The following is a 23,950-nucleotide window of genomic DNA, read 5'->3' on the forward strand; positions in this document are numbered from 1 at the left end:
TACCCTAATGAATCGGGCTCAATATGTCTAACAGTTAAATAATTTAAGTGTCCACTGATAGACCCCTGCTGAAAGGGGGAGAATTGGGAGATCCTGACCGTACTCCCTGATTAGACCGCCAGGAATACAAGAAGAGCAGTATGTCAATGGAGTCACTTGATAGGACACTGAGTTTGTTACTTTGGGGTGCTGACTGATAGAGGCTGCTGGAGGGTACATGCTACCATTTACCCTGTACCTTGTGAATGTCTTATGGTGTTGTGCTGTCGTAATAAAGTCTTATTTTGGATATATTCTGGTCTGCCCAAGTGAGTTGAATCCCACGGAGAGTAACCACTGTCCCAGCTAAGGGTGCTTTCCTCACAGACCTAAATACACAATGGTTGGCTTTTATGAAAGCCAGCTGCAGACAGCATTCTGCCCAAAAATTGGCCACTGATCCCTTACATTCATTCAAACATTGTGCAAACCCAGGAGTGGATATGTAGAAATGACATATCAATGGTGCCACCATAAATTTATAGCATTCACATCTAACAAAAAAACAACATCTACTGCAGCAACAGTAATAATGGTAACATACATATATAAATGACACACATAACTGCACCACGGTATAGAACAAGTGCAAGTACCAAACTATCCACTGGAGAAAACAGTAGAAGAATGACAACACCACTGTTCCCTCCAAGTCATTCTGTAATTATAGTTAAGAATCCTTCAATTTAGAGTCCTCATTAACTTAAACTTATAATGCTTTCTTTTTTCAGGTTGGACTTCCCGTTCCTCTTTCAATTTAATAGAAAAACAAATAAATGACAAAATAGTTAAAAATGGGTGTTGGGGCTGGAGAATATATAGCAAGAGAATATATATATCTTCCTATTTCTCCTTGGTTCTCACTGCTATTGCCATCCTAAAATGGTGCTATCTAGAAGAATATTCCTGAGGTACATATACCACTGGGATCCTTCTTAAATAGGCACTTCAATTACTCAGTGATTAGGGAGATGCACTCTAAAACAGCGAGTGTGCAGGTAGGGATGTCAGGAGATTAATGTGGGGGCAGTGGACAGTGAGAGTGTTTATTTTGAAAAAGTGTCATTAATGAATGGAAGAATGTGTTTAATATTACAAAGTGTAGGTTTTGAGGGTTTTTGTGGGAACCATGGGAAGTCATAGCAGCAGTCCCTACACCTTTTCCTTTTTGTTAGGTCAGCAGGCAAATCAACAAAAGAAGAAGGTTTTATGAATTACACATTTACGATCTTCAGTCTTGTACCATTATATATTGTCGAGACTTTAATAGTATATTGCTTAATGCTCTGCTAACCTAACAAGCGTAAAAAAAAATTCAAGCAACATTTCATTCATGTCAAATATTAATGCAACAAATATACACACATACATCAAATGCTATACAAACTGTGAAGCATTCAAATTATGCTGCCAACTGGTACTGAGCTCTTATTTTAGCAATTCTCCGTAAAAACTTTCTTTGACATGCATCTATTTGCTAGTAAATGATTTAAAAACTCTACCTTGTATTATTGACCTTGCAGCTACAATTCTTATACTAAAGATGCAAATCTGTTTAAAGACCCAGAAACGTTAACCCCAATGACAACTTCCAATAAAGCAGACAAAAAAAAATATGTAATTTGCCAATGGCATGTTTGCAAATCTGTACTTGAAGCAGACAAGGGATTTCAACAAAAGCTAAATACTACTGCTAAACTATAAAAATGGTCAATTTTTTAAATTTATTTTTAAAAAGTTTATCAAAATAATTCAGATCAAAATACCTTTAATGATGTCCTGTCTCAAAGAGAAACAAACATCATATAAAATTTGAAATAGCCGTTAGAAGCCGTTTGGTTGGTAAAGGTATACAGGACATTTGTAAGGGACTTCATTAATAAAAAGGTGCCATTTGTGTGACAATACAACCAAATGCATTTCATACTATCAGTTGGGCTTCACATTCTAGGATTTCCCAGTGGACCTTGTCCTGCCTGTAAGCTTCTAGAATCTTAGCTTGTGACTAATCAGTGTCCCATATTATTATATAGTCTTACTGCCTTTTTATATAGTAAGTGAGCATAAAAGAATGCAGATGCGTCAGTTATATGGACTCGTTAACTCCTGGTCAGAAGGCTGAGCAAAACACAGGTAAAAGGTACTGTACAGTTGTCTTAAAGAATGGCGACGATACCATGGAGCTGAGGAGTTACCACTGTTCTACTAAATGGTAGTATGGTATGGTACATAGTGTTAGAAAAAATAGTATGGTATGGTATAAATCAGTTTAAAACAGACAGTTAAACAGTCAAGTAGGGTTGCTATCCTGACAGAATTGAACAAAAAAAAAATACCCATGAAACACCAACCTCACTCAGAATAGTGAGTTGATTCAGGAAAGGAAGCACATGAGCATATGACGGAAGAATTAAAATTTAGACTATTACTCTTGGGGGTATATTTACTAAACTGCGGGTCCAATGAACCGTTGATTCCAGTTTTCCAAAAATGGCAGGAAAGCGCAGAGAATCAGCGGTTCATCAGCCCCGCAGTTTAGTAAATATACCTCCTAGTCTTATAAATGATTTTTCACGATTGCTTATTAGTGTTTATATAGAATTATAGTAACCAATGCAGAGAATCAACATCAATTGTACATTGCTCTTCAGCATGAGCTAGATACAGACCCATATTTATATGGACACAAAGGTGGCTTGCAGAGCCATCGTGATACGGCATATACATACTGACTGAATGATTGCAATTCTCAACCTCATGGTAATCGGTGGCGGTCATTATTCAGACACTGTAAATGTCGGCACTTAACATGCAGACATGAAAACGTTGGCATGATAAATGCCGACACTTGCATTGTGTAGACAGGTGGACAATAGCGATATTCACAATGTCGCCCATAACAATGCTGTCATTAAAAGACCAATGCCGCCAGTTCTTTTAATGTCAGCATTGTGAATGTCGCCAGTCACACTGACTACATTGTCTACACAATGCAAGTGTCAGCATTTAGCCTGCCAACATTTTCATGTTGGCAGGTTAAGTGCAGACATTCAGTGTTGGAATATCGCACCCTACCCATGGTAATGTCACATATCTGTATGCAATGCTGGCGTTTACTAGAACACTTAAGTCTACACCAGTGGTTCTCAACTCAACTCAGACATCAGCAGCAATGCTTGTTTTGAGGGAAATGTACTATATTTACTGAATCAATGTGTTCCTGACAGGAAGTCCACAGAAGATGCAGTGTTGAGGATTCCGTTCTGTCTGAGAAAAAGTGTGCTTTAATGTACTACAGGCTAAGTAAGTAAGGAGCACCCTTTTGCGGACAATGCAACAGATAAAAGGCAAAATACTTTGGAGTATAGTGTGCTATAGATATGAAGTCAAAATTAGGAGAAGTGTCTCTGGCGAGCAGAAGAAAGAAAAATTATATGGAGAATGAGGTCGTTATAAATTTAAGGTGCTTAACAAATGGTGTAAATTTTCCCTTTATGACCAAGAGATAAAATGAAATGAGTATATATAGGACACTGAAATTTTTACATCCTCAAAATGTACAATTTTACTAGTGAAGCATACCCTGATAGCCCAAGATTTTCTCCCGTGAACCAGTTATGACTTTCATCTTTTGTAGCGATTCCTAGTGCTACCAGACTGTCCTGTAATGGAAGACAAACTATATTTAGGTGTATAGCTTTCTACAGCAAATGCACAAAGGACAGTAAAACAGAACTACTTAATTTCACCCCTCATATGATCAGCCTTTATTACAAGAACAGTTGTTTTAAAGGAATACATTTTCAAACTAAAATATCTCTATATCTCATATAAAAAAAAAAATCTAAAAATTATATTTTGCCGTTAAAAATAATAAAAATAAAATTGCATAGTTTGGACTTTTTTTGCATTTAATACTAAAAAAACAAAATTTACATGTTTAAACATTCTAGAACTTTAAGAGCAAGGAAACCAACTAATCAACGTAATGAATTTCTCATGGAAAGCAATTAAAATCCTATGCCTAAATTATTAAAAATGTATTTCTATTGCTTTTCCTGTTATACTGATCAAGCGAGTCTGAAATCTGTCTTGATCTCGTCATCTCTGATTACTTGGGAGGCAGAGTGAGGTCCAACAGCAAAACACAATTTAACACGGACAAAAATTACAGAAAGATGGCTGCCAATGGCCCCTAATTTCCAGGGACAGTCCCTGTTTTCCAGCTTTGACCAACAGAACAATTATATTTCTCTTCCTTTCAGCATGCTAGTTGCATTTACCATCTGTTCTACTTCTCCGGGGCTTATAAGTTAAGACTTCTTGTAGAGTCATTCTTCAAACTGAAATAAGTTCATCACAACCACATTCTGTGAACATGCTGGGAACTGTAGTGATCCTAGGTCTGCCGAGACATTATCACATATTTGGATGCATAAAGTGTCCCTGGAAAGGATTCTATTATGTTGGCAAATATGCACCAGTGTAGCGAGAAAAATGGCTAAGCTGACTGAAAGCTATTAGGAAGGCAGACAGGAATGGTCATTCATATACATTGCAACAGAAAATTTGTTTTGAGAAAATAGTAAACAATATCTATCACAAAATGCATTTTGTCTCAAGTTCTTTCGCTTGTGCTGAAATTGCTTACTTCCACAACAGTGAATATTAGCTAAACTAGAATACTTAGGTAAGGACTCCTTTAATTACTTGTAACTTCTCCACTTCCAGTTCAATTTCCACAGCAGCCAGCCCAGCTTTCCCCTGCTCTGCTGCTAGGTGATGGAAGAATCTCCGCCATTTTATAAGCACTTCAGAAAACTGCAACTGAAGGAGAATAAGGAGGAGGGGTGAGGAGCACATTGTAACACAGGCAGACATGTACCATCACATCCATTTCAATTTCTTCCTGCTCATATAATTTGATGAAAACACACACTGCACCCTGTAAATTAATGGTTTTAATATATTTTAGGATGATCTAGCGATTGATAGAACATGCACGAAGAACGACTGCAACATTATGGGCAGGCAATAGAAAGAATGCTAAATTAGACCTAATTTAGGACAGATTATATTTTAATGGAAATGGTAAATTACTTTGATTGCTACAGGCTATGTCTGGTTCATTAATTCAGACAGTTTATAGGACCAAATGAGAGACTAGTTTGTGATACATAGTTGTTTTCCCATTTAAAAGTATATGTCAAAATATAGAAGATGACTTTAGAGATCTCTCACTGGGAAAAGACAGAATCTGCTAGATAACTGGCTAATCCACTATAATATAATCTACTATATAAATGCCTAGTGGCGTGTGTGGGAAAAAAAAACAACCAAGCTGCAGCGCCACCTGCTGGGCAGAGTTATACACTGACATATATTTCTTGAAGGAGAAGTGACAGTTGGGAGTGGTTGGTGGTTTGCCGGGGGTGACCTTTTTCAACAAAAGGGCCCTTTACCCACCGGTGTTAAATGCTAAGCATTTGCAAACACATCCGACAGACGGCTGATATGCGCCGACATATTCAGATGTATGTTTCATTTCAATAGCCCATTAAATTCAATGGTGTTTCCAGCAATGGCTTTAGGCAGAAGTCCCATTGAAATTATACAGGAAAGCTCCATATATATATAAAAGGAAAACAAAAATAGGGACAGCATAGCAGCCTCCAACCCCGACCCCACCCCCTCCCAGAACTCCCACAACTAGCACCGGCGCTAGACAACCTAGACTGCATTCCACAAAAACAGTGGCACAACAGTGCGAGGTCCCCTTTCCAGAGTGGAAACTAGTTCCAGGCTAGACAGCCTGGGTTAGTCCCCACTGTTAATCAGGAAAACTGGAGTGAACCTGCTGTCATAGTGAAAACCAGTCCCAGGCTGGTCAGTGCAGGGCTGGAGGGGTGAGGAGTAGCCCAGCCAAATAAAAAGCATGGTTCCCTCAGAGATTCTACTACCAGAAAAGCTTCTCCCAGCCCCCTCCCCCTTCAGTTTGTGGGGATCATTGTAATGAGGAATCTTGTGACCCCTTTAGTGGACCCAGTATAATGGTAAGTGTTTCATAAACAGTGAAATGGAGCCAACAGCATCCAAAACATATGTTGCACTCTAAGCGCAACTATAAATGCAAATGGGTAAGGACACAGAATGGGTGTTATTTTCACATAGGATTGCATGCTTTGCACTTGCAATTAAAACCACAAACCTTAACACTGTAAATGGCATTTCTACACCATTATTCATATTTTGTTGAGCATATAATCCATTTCTGGAAATGACAACAATAGCATCAGAAATAATCATGTGTGTCAGTCCCATTGTCAGAAGTACAAGACGGTGCTGGTTCTTAGGAAATGGGAACAATTTTTTATTCTACCAATATATTAGATTGTTGCTTGAACACCTGGAGATAAATACCTATTGGTGTAGGATTTAGTATGCTGTCCTAAGTGTGGGACATGCAACAATATCAATTCTATACTATTTTATTTACAGAGCAGAAGAAATTGTTCTTTATCTTCCACTGATGAGGTAAAGAACAGGTAAAATGGTCGCCCACAATTCTTTAAAAACATGTTTAATCTTTAATATTCTGGTTGAGTGAGGCAAGTCATTCACTAGCTATAAAGCTGCAAAGTTCCAAGTCACTATCACAATAAAAAAGCACAAATGCGCCGTTAGCAGCAATATATGCTACGCAGACTTCTTTTTTAAAATTACTTTACAACTTACATTTAAAAAAAAAATAATATATAGAAAAGAGCTATATAATGTTCCTATTATAAAACTGTCTTTGCTTTCAGAAGATATAGCACAGTCCCATATATGGCAGCTTCCAGTTAGCAAGCCAAAGTAAGCCAATCGCATATTTGCTTCCATTAATCTACCTTGAACTAGACAGATCAAAGTTAATTATTAACTGGTTTATATGGGTTACTGCTTGTTGTAAGTTCACAACATTAATATCACACACTCAATGTAAAACACTCTGGTAAATACGCTGTAATGCAGAAGGTCCAAAAAAACCAGTGTAATTGAAAGAATCTGTACACACACTTCTGACAAGCTTTACTTTATCTCAATTTCAATGTTGCCTGTAACTTTCACAAGCAATTATGCTCCCTACAACATAATGAAGCTCTATGGGAGTGTTTATCAAGTGCACATTACACTATGCTGCTGAGGATCTTTGAGAACATGCTTTGAACACTCGGTTTATAGTGAGGACAAAGTACCTGGCTCTTTCTAACTTTTTACAGGCACAGATTGAAATGCCTATGTGTACAAGCGTCAGGACATAAGACAGAAAAAGCAAAAAGATATCCTCTGAGGGACATGGAAAATGAATCAATTACATAAGGGGTATGGCCAGACGACAATTGGTTAAAGTGGAAATTTATAAGTGGCAGCATGGAAAATGTAAGTGACCACTGCTGACAACCAGAATTTAATTTTGCCATCTACACAGAGAAAGCTATATGAATTTTGAGGATCAATGAATCTAATCTATTGTAAGAGTGCATCCTGCTACCTCTATATTGCCTTCAGGATATCTGTATAAAGAACATCAAATGTTACTCCTTTGCAGGAAGAAAAGGTATTTTCATTTTCAGAACTTTTGTTTGTTTTTTTTAAAGTGAAACAAACAAACCCACACTATGACAAAAAGCTTTAAAATATTATGGAAAATAATGCTGATTAAATATAATCTTACCAGAAACTGTGGTCTTCCTAATGCAGTGAGCTTTATTGCAGAAAAACCATCTTCAGAACTCCCACCTATAAATATAAAATCCCAACAATGGATGTCAGCGCATTAGGATGTTTTATATTTTCAGTCTATAGTGAATGTCTCTTAGATACCATTATGGGTTCACAACAAACTTCAACCCTCTATCACTCATAAAGCTGGAGGTATTCTGATGTTTCAGTACAAAAATGGTTAGTCACTGCATTTTTCGTGGAAAACAAAACAAAGAACAGCAATTCTAAGTCATTTCTTTTATGCAGTGATATAATAAAAACTGTGTTTTTTTCACAAGGCATACATTTACTAATAACTACACGCCTTTGTTTTTTATGTCTATGTAAGTTCACTGATTTCTAGTGAATTGATGGTCTGCATTCCTAAAAGTACTGGTCAGCCCACAAAATGCCTCAATCAAATGTATTTAGAAAAACTGTACACCATCATTTATTTATATAGCGCCACTAATTACGCAGCGTTGTACATCAGTCCCTGCCCCATTGGAGCTTACAGTCTAAAATTCCCTAAGATACACACACAGACAGACCTACAGATTAGGGTCAATTTGATAGCAGCCAATAATACTACCAGTGTGTTTTTGGAGTGTGTGAGAAAACCTGAGCACGCTGAGGAAACCCACCCAAACATGTGGAGAACATACAAATGCCTCATAGATAAGGCCAAGGTTGGGAATTGAACTCACAACTCCGGCGCTGTGAGGCAGAAGTGCTAACCACTAAGCCATCATCATGCTGCCCAACACTTTATATTTCAGTGCTTCAAATAGAACAACTCACCTTAAAACAGAATGGGGAGAGACATTAATATCAAGGGGTAGATTTATCAAGCCTTCTAAAAAGGATTTTAGTTATTTTCAAAAAGGTACTAGAATCTGGTTGCTATGGACAACACCTCTAGTTTTCCTTTGGGGTAGATTTATTGCTTAATTAAAATAATTATGCTGTATACTACAACTTATATAACTCACAATATGTGAAATAGGCCTCTGCCAGTAATTGTCTGCTAGGAACTTAGAAACACACTTGTATATATTTGTAAACAAGTGCTCTTATATGAAAAATCAGAACACAATTAAATGTCATTTTAAATCGTCTAAAATGACACATTAAAACCAAAAATGGCAGGTATTAACTCAGAAACTTTACCTAACATTTTTACAGCAGCCTCCTATTGCCGTAACTAGACCACCATTTTTGTAATTAGTTTTGAGGTTTTTGGGCTGTAACATTTCTGTTTGTACATTGTATGTTGCATCTATGTTTTTACACACTTATGATGTCACTATTTCAGCACTTCCATTATTCCAGGACAGGAAATAGAAAAGGTTTTAGGACAGTTGTTAAATATGATAACAAAAAAACAAACAAATAAACCTAAATACTTTTACCCTAAAGATACCTTTATAAATATACCCCACTCTTGCTGCCATGTGATTTTTTTAATGGTTGCCAAATGTCAATGGCAGCTACAGGATGTTTTTAAACAGATAATTTCAGACTGAAGTCCTCTTTCAGGTCCAAGGATCTCTCCCACAATGTTATGCTAATTAACAGAATTGTTTCAATTAGGCAATATCAAATTTGATTGGAGGAATCAACTTTCTGGGAAAAAAAACCAAATAAAATATTTTCTAAAGACAAACAGTGTATGACAGTCAGTGATATATTAGGTTGTGAAAAAAAAAACAATGTAAAAATTAATTGCTTGCAGAATAAACAGCAACATAATGTATCCAAACTCCTTGTTGCAGAGATGTTACTTGGCTAAATGGAAAACCATCACAGAACAAGTAAATACCAGCTGGAATTCAAGATCAAGCAAGCCTGTCCATTCAGCCACATAGGAGCATTAGATTTAAATAAATTACAGTGGAGCTGACAAAGAAAGGTTTGAAACAAAAATAGGTTTGACAACATACCTCTAGCAAAAATGATTTTTTGAAGGACCCTGTATAATAAACCAATATTTACTCCAAAAAACACAGCAATATTTACTGCATGAAAATACAGAATTAAAAATAATTGCTTCTCACATATTACCGGAACCTGAGTTTTTCTATGCTTCATCCACTCAGGATAAAACAAAGAGCTACACCAAGTATCATATGTAAACGTCCTGACTAGGCTTAAGGAATGGAACAAGAGGTTATATCAGTGGTTCCCAAACTTTATCAGTTCAAGAGACCTTAGGGTCTCCATAATTTTTCCAAGGCACCCCTAAGCCAAAATAATTACCAGGTAGTCACGATTTTTAAGTAGTTGGGTCAAAATATCATAAGCAGCATTTAGGTCCCTTCACCAGATCACACTGCGTCCCTTTCACCATATTACACTGTGCCCCTTCCCCATGTCGCACTCTGTGTCTCTCCTTCACTAGCTCTCACACTCTTTGACCCCCATTTCACCAGCTCCCACATTCTGTTTCCCCCTTTCCTTTACTTACCTTCTTTCCTTCTGTCTTCTTTCTTGTTGTTCAGCTCTGCTGCTGCTTTTCACGAACACTGTCGAACGTGATGACATCACGCCCAACAGTCAGTGAGAAGAGAACAGTGAGAAGGAGGAGAATGAAGATTCTGCGCTACTGGAGTGGTAAGTTCTTTTTTTTATTTATTTATTTCTTTTTCTGGACAAGCAGCCCTGGCCGCGGCACCCCGGTGACAGCTCTGTGGCACACCAGGGAGCCGCAGCGCACACTTTGGGAACTACTAGGTTATATGCTTGCTTCCAGGCAGCTTCCTTCTGAAATCCTCTGCCTTGCCTTGATGTAGAATGAAATAATGGAAGAGTGCATAGAAAAACTCACATGGGAAAGAACCGAAGAAGAGGTTAAATGTGCCCTTAGTTCACAGAAGCCTTCTAAAGTGCCAGGCCCAGATGGCTTCACTAAGGCCTATTACAAAACATTTGCCCCCAAGATACTTCCCAAACTCAGTATTCTATTCAATGCGATATTACATGGTGACACTTTTCACCCTGACTCAACCTCATCCACTATTATAGTTTTACCTAAACCGGGAAAAGACCACACCGCTTGCACAAATTATCGCCCTATTTCCCTCCTTAACACAGACATTAAACTCTTCGCCAAAATCCTAGCTAACAGACTGAATGGAGTCCTGGCCGACCTCATAGACCCAGACCAGGTGGGATTTATTCCTAATAGACAGGCACCAGATAACATTTGCAGAGTAATAGACTTAGTCCATCATGTCAATTCAAACAAACTCCCCTCGCTGCTTCTGGCTTTGGACGCGGAGAAAGCATTTGATAGGGTTTCTTGGCCCTTTATGTTCTCCGCGTTAGAGGCTTTTGGTCTCCAAGGACATTTCTTACAAGCCATATCGGCATTATACTCTAATCCCACCTCACGGGTTGTGACCAACGGCCAGGTCTCTATTCATATTCAACTACACAATGGCACAAGACAAGGCTGTCCGCTGTCCCCACTGCTGTTCGCTTTATGCATTGAACCTCTAGCAGCCAAAATACGCATCAATTCTGATATAACTGGTATCTCCCTGGGTGCTGAATATAAAATTTTCCTCTTTGCTGACGATGTATTACGAACGTTGACAAACCCAATGGTTTCGCTCACAAATCTAGTGTTAGAACTAGAACATTTTGGCAAGCTATCGGGTTACAAAATTAATGACTCTAAGTCTGAGGCATTGCCGCTTCATATTCCACGTATCACTAGAGAAGCTCTCCAACAGTCCTTTACCTTTCAATGGCGACCCCACTCAATTAGATATCTGGGGATAAATATCACTAAACATTTCTCTGGTCTTTACAAATCAAACTATCTACCTCTACTAACAAACATCCAACAAGACTTATCCAAATGGGAGCCCATGTATATCTCTTGGGTAGGCAGAATTCAGGTAATCAAGATGAACATCCTTCCCTGCCTACTTTATTTATTGCAGACACTCCCAGTACCAATCCCTTGTGAAATCTTAATGCTCCAATCGACCTGCAACCGGTTTATATGGCAGGGAAAGAAACCCACATTAAGTAAGACTTTGCTGGCTAAACCCAAAGAGGCTGGAGGCCTAGGCCTTCCGTTATTACATGAATACTACCTGGCCACTCAGTTAAGTTATGTTCTCTCACGGCACCTCAACCCAGGCCTGAAAAAATGGGTGGACATTGAAAATGTTTTGTCACCATTCGCCCCCGTGCATTACCTCCATGGCTTCCCAGATCCAGTAGACCTGCCGCGGTACACTCTTGCCCCTCCATATCTTTTACACTAAATACTTGGGACCTGGCCAACAAAAGATATAGTCTGGCACCTTACCTGTCTCCCTTGACACCTATCTGGACTCACCCACTTTTTCAGCCAGGTAGGTCAGAAGCGACAGCCGGCTGGTGGAGAAGGCATAAAATGGAGCGCTTCCTACATATTGTGGGGGAAACCACTCCTGCCTCATATGAAGAAATTCAGAATAAATGCCATCCGCCCCCATCGGTACATTTCCAATATATACAAATTCTGAACTTTATACAGTCACAAGCCAGATCCACCCGATTGCGTAATATCTCCCTATTTGAGCGGCATTGTGTATATTCCGCGGGTCGCAGAGGCAATATTTCAATTATGTACCCCATGCTTATAGCCCCTCTAGACCAAATTCCTGAACCTCACGAGTAGGCTTGGCAACATGATCTGGGGATAACGTTGGACAGCAAGGAGTGGTCTACTATCTGAACGAGAACTGCAAAGGTCTCCATAAACGCAGGTATACAAGAAAACTGCTATAAAATGTATTCGCGCTGGTACCTAGATCCAGAAAAACTGCATCGTATGTACTCATCTGTTTCTGATCGTTGCTGGCGCCTATGTGGAGCCAAGGGAAGTTTTTTGCACATTTGGTGGGAATGCCCGGTCATCCAAACTTTTTGGAATCTTACTCTGGCTATAACACGTAAGGTAACCGGTTTCAGAGTTACCAAGGTACCGGCTCAGGTGTTGCTAAATCAACCTATTCCTGATATAGGCAGGGCCGTAAACTGTTTAATTGCTCATATCTATCAGGCTTCCAAGTTACTTATTGCGAGAGCATGGAAGCAACTTTCCGCTCCTTCTAAAACAGAGCTGCTTAAATCATATTTGGTTTATCTTCTCTATGGAACATATCTCCGCCCTACTGAATAACTCTGTTCCCAAATATCGGGAAGTTTGGTCACCATGGTTCAACTGGCAACAATCTCCTGTTCCAGGAAATATTTGATTAAAAAACCTAACCTTCCTCTAATAACCAACAAGAAAAGCCCCCCAAAAAAACACCGCTATACCATAAATGTTTTAGAGTCTTAACAATTAATAGAATACCCTCTTTTTTCTTTCCTTTCTTTAGTGACATTATGGCTATATTTCATAAACGTTATTTTGACTCTTTGTAGTAACAGCCATTTGTTATTGGCTCGACTGAAAATATGTTCACTTATTTGTCTATGCGGTTTCAAAATAAAAAAAATAGGAAGAAAAACTCACATGACTTTGTACAGTGCAAAAGCACTATGTACAAAGCGACCAATTCAATGTTACAAGCCTGCTTTACAAGAGCCTGGACACTAAAACAATTACTTGAGAACATTGTATAAAAAAAATAAACATTTTCAAGAGCACAACTTTAATAATGTATACTAGACCAGTTACATACTGCCAAACATGCTACCTCGTCTTAAAATAAGATCCATTCCATATGACAATACCCATTAGTGTTTGCACTTTGGTATCAATGCTTAGTCTTTTGGTTTCTACTTGTTCCATGTCAAAGCTTGTCAACGCACTTGAATAAGACCATTATTATATTCGAAATTTACTATATACAGTACATAAACAGTACATAAACATTAGGGGTTAACAAACTGTTTAATCATAATTTTGCTGTATTTTTTCCATTAATTACTGTGTGGGATCACTGCAGAATCTCTCTAGGCCTAAACTTTACTACCAGCTAATCGCATTGTGGCTAGTATGGCAGTCTGGTTGTTATAAACTCACAGGCTAAGAGGAGTCTCCGTCAATTGTGTTCACTCTCATTTTATGGTGGAGCTCTGAGGTTGTGTTATTTGATATAATTATTTTTCACTCCAGTTTTTCAAAATTTTCTTTCATTACCTCTGTACCCACAGCCCAGGGGAAGCGTACTAGTGCTCTTCAGCATAGGACTGTTCAGTTTTTGTGCCCCCCCTCCCCCCCCTCAATAGTGGCAACAGCCCTGTACTAACCAGGCTGATGCTAATTCAAACTATGATAGGAACACACTACAGTGTCCTTGTTCTAGTTTGACTGCCAAAGCCTGTCTAGCCTGGTGCTGGTTTCTACTTTAGCACCAGGGAACCCAAGCTAGTTACCTACTTGTTTAGCAGGAACCAGCCATGGCTGTATAGGGCCATTTCTGGCAATAGTTTCTTTTGCGATGGATGGGAGCATGCTTTTTTTTAAGTTTATTTACTGGAGCTCCATTTCAATGACGTTGTTAGTTGCTGGAAACCCCATTACATTAAATGGGCTATTCAAAGTAACTGGAAAAGCTCAATGACACTTGCTTCTGGACGCATTCACAAAAACACATGTGAATGCTTCCAGGGCCTATAAGCTACAAATATATTGCATATAAACTGCTTATCAAAGCATAGTGTTTATTTAAATTCATCTTCTTCTCCACTCCCTTGCTAAACATTCCTTCTGTAAGTCTCTCATCACCTCCCAATCATCCAACCACCAGGGCCTCTGCTCTACCTTCACCAACAGCGAACACACTTAGGTACCATAGACAGTTGAGGGGTGAGGATTGCCGAGGTTATGTTGATGCTCCTGGCTATTGATAAGTTACCTTGTTTGCCAAGTGCATGTAGTGATAAAGTTGTTCTGTTTGGCGTTAATCTACTCATCTCTGCCTGAGTGAACTCCAAACCCATTGAGATAACGGATCTGAAAGTTGGCCAATAAGCAGCCGTGAACAAACCCAGAGTATCTAAATGTGGTGTTAATTACTCGGTATCCCTACATACATCTTCATAATATGTAGGAGACTTGTATTAACTATGTTCAGCAGTTTCCATGTTTGGTAAGAATTGTTTTACGATTAGGTCATGATTTTTGTTTTGTCGGAGTTTGGTCCAGCACACGACAAGTACAGATTCATTTACACACCAAGAAAATGTTGCCAACATTTAAAAACCAATATCTAGAGAGTATGAAATTAGGATACAGTGGGCATAGGAAGAAATAATACAGGCTTAATGTTTCCCATCCACAGCTTGCATAGTATAGAGACAATTTAAAGGTTGATTGAAGAAAATCTTTATCTTTAACATGTTAATGTTCCACTTTGAGAATGGCTAATATGAACAAACCCCAAAAAGCTCACACTGTTACAAATGTATCTGCAAACTGTTTACTGGAAAATAAACATAAGTGAAAATATCAGTGGACTTTAACAGTGTTAACAATACTTTGTTAACACTGAAAAATGATAGTAACTCCTTTAGTAACAGTCATTACTTCACAAGTTACAGTACATATGGGTATAAGGTTTGCACAAATGGTGGCCAAATGTTTTACTCTCCAACGGTTAATTAAAGATAATTTAGAAAACAAGAAGCTTTTTACTCTTGTGGACCTCTACACACACCTGAAGCTTCAATACATTTCAGAAATGTCTCCATGTGATAGTCACACTTGGCTTCATCAGCATAAAAGTAAGTTCGGGCACTAATGACACCACCACGTCGGTCACCAAAGCCAGGCTGTACTTGGTATTTCTTTTCTCGTTGCACGGCACCTAAAAAAAAAAAATACATTACATTAAATAGACATATAAAATTGTTAAAGTAATATAAACCTAAAAAATAGGTTTAAACCATTATGGAAAAAGAATCTTTCTGACATGGTGTGTAATTTTACTGTGGCATCTTACTACAGGCTATGGTCTTCAGTTATCAGCCATGTAGGCACCATTAACAGTATCCTTCAATAGTTTAACTAAGGTATTATCAATAACTCACCTCAAATAACAAATTGCCTTTCATTTTAGGTGAAAAGCCAATGTATGTTTGTAAGCATCTAAATAAAGTCTATTCTCCTTTGGGAATGACTTAATTGAATAGCCTTCCTAAAGTGTGTAGCTTATAAAGCTCCCGTTTTTCTCATTAACAGAGGGAGGAACCACTTAAATTAAAAATATCTACAGACCTAGGATCAACCAACATATAACTAAGAGAAGATATAACAAAGACAAAGACCATATAAAACCCATAAATAGCCATCTGCAAGGTTACTGGTTTTGGCCACATTACAGAGATGTCAAAAGAAGTGACATGGGCTAATTTATTATCATGCACACAACTGTGATTAAGAGCCACACATTTCTTCCTACCCTTGCAAAAAAACAACTATGCAGTATCCCTTGTTGCACATTTGAGACAGGTCAGAAGTGTGTGATTTATTAAAGCGGAGCTAAAAGGCTTCCCATGTTTGTGCAACAATACCTTCCAACCTTCACAAGGGCCAATGACATAATGGACTGCCAATATCTCTGGCACGTACAGAAGTGTAGGCCTCATTTTTCGATTCTATTACACCTGCTTCCTGAGCAATATGAGCATATTAGAGAATGCAAAATCACTACACATTACTTAAAAGATGTATTACCTTGGACTTAGAAAATACAATTTTTTTTTCTTAAATAGATCATGAAACTCCAAACGATGTGTAGATGAGATTCAGGCCTTTCCAGGAAATGCTGACTATTTTGAGAAGTATAGTCTGATCAATAGCTATTTAATTTCGCTACAGTGACCGAAATATAGAACATATAATAAATAGATTGAAAGCCAACAATGTTATACATGTCTGCTGAATCAATGCTACAGCATATTCTTATTAAAAGACAGTCAATGGTTTTAGTTTTGTGAGCTCTTAATAGATGATGGTTATAAAATTCAAAGCAGATTAAGGTTTCGAGTGATTGTATCCAGTGAGCCATAATTAAAGTCGTTTGAGAGCAAGTGGTCTCCCCAAAGGCTTGCAGTAAACAGACATTAGTAAAAGTGTTCCCACTAGCTTTTAAAAAGTAATATTTAAAGAGCAGGACTATACACTGTAGCTATAGAAGGAAATTTGTTTAATACACACACACACACACACACACACACACACACACACACACACACTACATTAAGCTATAACTAGCAGCACACAAAGACAGGGCTATAAACAGTAATTTTGTCCAGGGTGGACCGCATAATCACAAGCAGTGGGAAGAAGTGCTGCAATGGCATACCCCCACTGTACAGGGTGTGTGTATTATACATATACCAATATTGAGGTCCTCAAATTATGAAAATAAAGTGTAGCACTGGGGTGCAATAGTACAAAAAAAAGCATGGAGACCACCTGGTAAAAATCCAAATTGGAGACAGCACTAACCAGATTAGCCTATGGGCAATTGCAATCCATCCAGTAAAAGCAAATAAGTGATCAACATTGCAGTCTCATTTGAGACCTCTGTCAAGATAACAAGTGCCTGTGTTCCTTACCCAAATATATCCTAAGGAAAAATTAATGAACCGCCTATGGGGTGTTAACCAAGTGATGGGGGCTAGGAACAAGGATTGTGTGTCATATGCACGCATACCAGTAAGGAGAAACGCAAACACCAGTTATTATAAAAAAACAAACAACAAACTGATGTAGAAAAAAAAAAAACAACATACCTTGCAACATATTGAAAGTATAGTAAGAGAATATCAAAACATACAGTGAGGGCTAAAAGTTGGTTTTTCACAAAGTTTGCTGCTTAAGGGGCGTATTCAATTGTTAAAAAGTCCTGCGGCGTTAAAACTATTACAGTTAATACGGTAAAATAAGTTGTAACGGTAATCATGCATGGACCACAGGATTTTCGGCATTTCCGCCGACAATTAAATACGCCTTTTGGCAGATGTTGTTATGGTATACTCACAATTTTGCCTAAGAACACAGCCATGAATAAAGAATGGTACCAAAACATCCTCCAAGATCAACTTCTCCCAACCATCCAAACACAGTTTGGTGACGAACAATGCCTTTTCCAGCATGATGGAGCACCTTGCCATAAGGCAAAAGTGATACCCAAGTGGCTCGGGGATCAAAACATCAAAATTTTGATGCCGTGGCCAGGAAACTACCCATTGAGAAATTGTGGTCAATCCGCAAGAGATGGGTGGACAAACAAATTTCCACAAATTCTGACAAACTCCAAGCATTGATTAGGCAAGAATGGACGGCCATCAGTCAGTATGTGGCCCAGAAGTTGATGGACAGCATGCCAGGGCGAATTGCAGAGGTCGTCAAAAAGAAGGGTCAACACTGCAAATATTGACTCTTTGCATAAACTTAATGTAATTGCCAATAAAAGCCTTTGACACGTATGAAATGCTTTTAATTTTACTTTAGTATAACACAGCAACATCTGACAAAAAAGGTCTAAAAACAGTGAAGGAGCAAACTTTGTGAAAACCAAGACTTGTGTCATTCTCAAAACTTTTGCCCATGACTGTATACTAATATAATCTGCAAAGGGTGACATTACAAAGAAAAAGGAAACATTACAATGGATGCAATAAATAACATGTACAGGATAGTACATTGTATCAAAACCCCAATATAGGGAAGAGAGAGACCGATTCATCTCCAAATGCAAAGTACTTAAAAATGAAAAAAATATAGAACAAGAGAAAGAAAATAGCCAATGACCCTTGCATCTGTTTTTTCTATCAATCAAGTCACCATCATATCCTCAAGCAAAAGATTAGAAAGGAAAAAACAAAACAAAACAAACATATTTAAGTACTATTGAAGTTCGCAGACATAAAGCCTAAGGGTGAAGTTGTGCAGTCGCTGGTTAGGTTCATGATTATCACAAGGTCCATATATAATAATCAAAATCAAGTGGGCATTGTCTTTGTTACAGGCCAACAAGGGAAAAAATATTGTATTGTCATTGTATCAATCAAGACTTGCTTGCAGCTAGTCGAGATCAGCCAGGATATCTGTACGCCACAATATTTCTTACAAATTATTCCCCATTATTACTGAAAACGGTAAATTACTTGAGAAAGGTGCTCAAATGAATCACCCGGTTAAATCCTTTGGGGGGCCAGTGTCCAAATTATAGATCTATGTTGTTTCCCAGTTAAGGTTATATATAAAGAGACGTACTTTTTTTTAATATATATATATTATATATATATATATATATATATATATATATATATATATATATATATATATATATATATATATATATATATATATATATATATATATATATTTTTACACGCTTCATGACTGGGATAGAAAAGACAAAAGTGCCATTAAACTTCTGCCAATTTTATTAGTTGCCTACAAATCTAGTTTTAGTATTCAGCAGAAGGGGACACTTGAAAATGATGGGGCAATTGTAGGTCATGGTTGGAGTTAACACTTAAGTATCAGTCCTGTGACTAGCCAGTAGGGGGTTGATGAACACACAAGTGTGCTATATAGTAGATAGATGAGCTGAAACTGCCAGCTGAACTTTGCTTTAGTAGAAATATTCCCAAGGAGGCAAGATACACACAACTAAGCATTATTTCTGTGAGGGCTTATTTAATTTGGTTAATAATGAAATGCTAGCTAGGATAGAAGTCTATCTTTAAACCACTAGTTAAAAAAGCATACATTTTTTTAACAGAACTAAAAAGGTATACAAATAAAAATGACATTTGAAGCACAATAACTTTAAATGTTTAAAACTGCATGACTATGATGCAATAATACTGGATGTTTCACTAAGGTGTCACCTTATTCAGTCTGCCAAATCAACTGCGTAAGAGAACATTTAGTCCTAAATTTGACTTGTTCAGGCTGTCTTAAAATAGTGGATTTTTTTATTCAAATAAATGTTTACCTTGATAATAATTTAAAAGATAAGGACTTAAGGACTTCAACAAACATTTTGTGAGCTAGATGTTGTCTGTGATATCCAAGTTGGAGAGCTATGTTCTAAGTGAATACAGTATTTTAAAGGACTAAAGCGTTTTTTACCTGTAAAGAAAAAAACTCCACATCGCTACCCTCTACAGAGTATGATGTCATACTTATAACTGCAATACTGCACTGACCGCTACAGCAGAAATTTTTGCAGTACTCCTGAGTATAGGCTATAGCTGTTTATTCTGGCCCTTAGAAATAGTAATGTGCTATATTGCTCCTTAACATATGATAATATACTACCTTGTTATTTGCGCTACATCATACTATCACTTGTTCTAACAATATATCAAATTAGAAATCTGTTATGTATGACATTGTAGCTGGGGAAGGATAAGCACTAACAGCCAGAATCCTGCGTGACAGCACAGGATTACAGTTATGTGGAACTCTCAAAAGGAAGTGGTTGGATGGGGGACATAATTTAGCTGGAAAACCACATTAACTATAAATAAGTTTCATCTTATTTTTTGTGACTTCAGTTGTAAAAATACTTTGAGAGCTTATAAGAGGAAGTTTTAAGCTAAAATAAATAAATAATGAAATGGTTAAATTCTGTTGGCACAGTTTCTTCAACTATGGTATGAATATTAGCTTTTTCCGCAGTCAAACGCTTTCAACTCTTTCCTAATTATACCAGCGCAGACCTTTGTCAACTGCTTAAAGTCTTGTGAAGCTAGACTGACCACAGGGGAAAGTATAATACAATCATGTTGCTCTGTAAATCAAAGAATACCATTTGTTTCTTCACAATATCACTTGCTTACAAAAAAACAAACTGGGATGGTAGGCATGACATTGTTATGCTGGCAATGAGTGATATTTGTTGAGCAAGAATGCACTTTGGTGGCAAAAAATTTGTGTTCTGCATATTTGTTCTCAGCTTCTGAAAAAAATGACAGGTTGTATAACTTACTAATCTAAGAAACCTTTCACACATAAACCAGCGTGCTATTGTAGATTCAGTATGTTCCACTACTTTCTACAGTTGGTCTTATTTATCAATTGTTCATCCAAATACAATTATGTCTTACAAATAGTTCCATTAATTCCATGCATTTGACTATTCTCTATTTACATTTCTGAAATGTAGTTGGCACGTCTATGCTGTGCTAGTGGACAAACCGTACTGTCCTACATTCCTTTAAATGCCATGTCAGAATGAGAGCATAAATCTGATATGATGAAATAGAATATTAAATGCCAGGGCCCAAATAAAATATTGCATTGATACATAAATGAACCTGAATAATAAATGTTAAACCTGATCATCTAAATAAACCTGATCCGATAAATGTTTGACCAAATGTTTTTAAAAAGGAAACAATTAGCCGAGTAGGAGGTAATTCGGTTGAGCAAACCCTTTTGTGAGGTGACATGCTTAAGATATGCAGATCACAGACATTCATTGTTTTTGATCACATATTCCACTTCCTAATTGACTTCCTTTCAATAGGTAGGGTAAACACAAATAACCACTAAATGTAAATGAGAGAGCCAGATGCCTAGGTAAGAATCATGGAGACAAAGGCCACATTTGAAAGCCTATACAGGTATATAGAAGTATGGGCTTTAAAGGAAAATGTCTTCATAGTTCATATTTTGGGAAATCTGGATGTCACTCCATACCAAGGAACAGAAATCACACCAGGTTTGTGAATGACAGGTACTGGCGGTATCCTGGAATACCTATAATCATGTATCTTTGGAAAAGGTGAGTCACATTGTCATAATTCCATCATGTTTGGAATTTAAATGTTCAGGAGATTATGACTGGTTTATTAAAGGGGCAGTTATGTCTCTGGGATATATCTGAGAGAAGCTACCAAAGGTCAAAAATTTAGGAATCGTTTTTAACAAATCCTAAGTGACTCGACATCCCTGTCCCCCTATTAGTATTTAACACTGCTCCTGTGAAGACCATCCCATTTCATTTTGCTTAAAAAACCCTGTGTTGGGAAGGGCAGGGTGTCAGACTTTTTGGGAAATCAATTCACATTGATAAGCTGTCCATCTTCCAAGTCAATTTCCCTGGGCCAGAAAAGGCAAATTAAGTGCTACTCTGAATGTAACCTCTTATTTTAAACTGCTTTGCTTGTGTATGTTATCTCAATCTATTAATTGATTATTAATTATTTTTTATATCTGAATGCCCTGTACTTTTGTATATTAAATTTATAATTTAATATGTGGTCATTGATACTCTAATGAATCCATTAGCCTGCTAAGAAGAATATAGCTTGACCAAGCTAACCCTTTGAATACCAGTGTGTGATTTGTTGATACATTTGATTAACAAGCTGTGCGTGCTTGTATTTACTTTTGTGTAATAGTCTGGAGGAGTGAAGAGTTAACCGTTTGCTTGCTGGTGTGGGTCTTGCTAGTCTGTGAGCAGCTAGAAGCCTTGTGTGCCAGTGTGGGACAGTATATTGGGGTCCTATTTCCCATATTCAATAGGTGGTGGAAAACCTGAATCGTGTGAGGTGTGAGCGCTGTTTGGGGGCGATTCAGTAGGTCTATAACCTATTGTGATAGGTAAAGAGAGACTGCGGGCTGGAATCGTGTCACCTCATACAGCAAACACCCCCAAAGTCCCAGCAGCTGGCAGCGTGTTCGTGACAAATTGGTGGCACAGTGGTGGGATTATTTAATTCCTAAGAGTATGAAGTGCATGGTTTAAGCAATTAATCCTTGCACTTATAAACAGACTGCAACCTTGGGAGGAATACAATAGTTTTACAAGGACAAAACTCAGGGCTTATTATTTTTTTTTTTTGAAGACATACGTGCAAAGCAGTTCCCTTCCCTCTCTCTGTTTTTTCTTTTCTATCTTTTATTTTGCAACGTAACTGAGGAGATGGCTGCGGCATATAAACGCATGACAAAGGAGGCGCTGATTTCACAATGTGAGGATGGAGGAATTCCCACTAGTGGCAAAAGCAAGGAGCAATTGATTGTTCTCTTGTACAGAGAAATCAGCATCAAGTCGTAGATGTGTCCCAGGAAGGGCACAGACAGGATTCAGAAGCGAACCTGACTGTGGATATTGCTCAAAAAACAGTGGACTGTTAATTTCGGATGATTCTAAATGTTCATGTGTGGACACTGATATGGAAGTTTATTTGCAAACTGCCATAAAACATTTGGGCCCAGCAGATATTACAACCAAAATGCAGCTTATACAGCAGTTACAGGAAAAGGAAGCTGCTGACCATCAGGAGAGGCGCACTGCTATGGTGGCAGCAGAGAGGCGTGCTGATATGGAGGCAGAGGAGTGCCAGGCAGAAAGAGAAGCTGCCGAGCGAGAGGGAGAGAGGAGATACCAGCTGGAGCTTGCCAAGCTCCAATGCCAGCCACAAACCAGAAAGACTAGTATCAGCAGACCCTGTCCAGAGAATTTTCCTGTATTGGAAAAAGATGAGGATTTGGATGCTTTTTTGCGAGGATTTGAAAAAACGTGCCGAGAGTATGGACTGTCAAAGATCAGTGGGTGCAGTATATAATCCCTGGTTTGCGAGGGAAAGCATTAGAGGCCTTTGCAGATCTTCCACCTGAGATGGACGGAGATTATGAGGCAATCAAAAGTGCCCTGTTGCAACGTTTTAATATCACGCTGGAGGCACACAGACAGAAATTCCGAGATTTAAAACGCAGTGCCTCTGACACTTATTCTGGACTTGTGGCCCAACTGTCTGCTTCTTTCAAACAGTAGATTGGAGGGTTAAAGATCCACCACCATTGATGCTCTGAAAGATTTAATGATCCAGGAGCAGTTTTTCACTTTGTGACCAGCTGATGTGAAGGAATGGGCAGTGGATCGGGACCCTGAATCATCTGCGGAAGCAGCTAGACTGGATGACTAATATACTGTCACCCGGACACCTGCAGCTAAAAGAGGGACTTTTGCGCCAGGGCAGTCTGCCTGGAAAGGGGGATGGCCAGGAGGATCAACACCACCCCCCTCAACGCCATCACCCTCTGTTTCTTCATCTTTTGGGAGGGTGGGGCAAAGCCTGTTTTGGGAGACACCCGCCGATGTTGTGCACAACCAGGTGGGACACATCAGTACCGCCTGTCCAGAAAAGAAGACCACTTCACCCACCTCTTGGAGGG

The 23,950-nt window shown here is 38.3% G+C and overlaps 1 protein-coding gene across 1 annotated transcript in view; it reads right to left on the reverse strand.

Annotated features, from left to right (window-relative positions):
* PRODH (proline dehydrogenase 1) overlaps window positions 1–23,950 on the reverse strand; it is a 99,526-nt gene that overhangs the window by 47,890 nt on the left and 27,686 nt on the right. The window contains exons 4-7 of the mRNA XM_075214747.1: window positions 15,456–15,605; window positions 7,757–7,821; window positions 4,750–4,866; window positions 3,622–3,701 (exon numbers count right to left, since the gene is read on the reverse strand). Of these exons, the coding sequence (XP_075070848.1) occupies window positions 3,622–3,701; window positions 4,750–4,866; window positions 7,757–7,821; window positions 15,456–15,605 (412 nt within the window). The remainder of the gene's footprint in view (window positions 1–3,621; window positions 3,702–4,749; window positions 4,867–7,756; window positions 7,822–15,455; window positions 15,606–23,950) is intronic.

Source organism: Mixophyes fleayi, chromosome 1, assembly GCF_038048845.1.
Source record: "Mixophyes fleayi isolate aMixFle1 chromosome 1, aMixFle1.hap1, whole genome shotgun sequence".
Classification (NCBI taxonomy): domain Eukaryota; kingdom Metazoa; phylum Chordata; class Amphibia; order Anura; family Limnodynastidae; genus Mixophyes; species Mixophyes fleayi.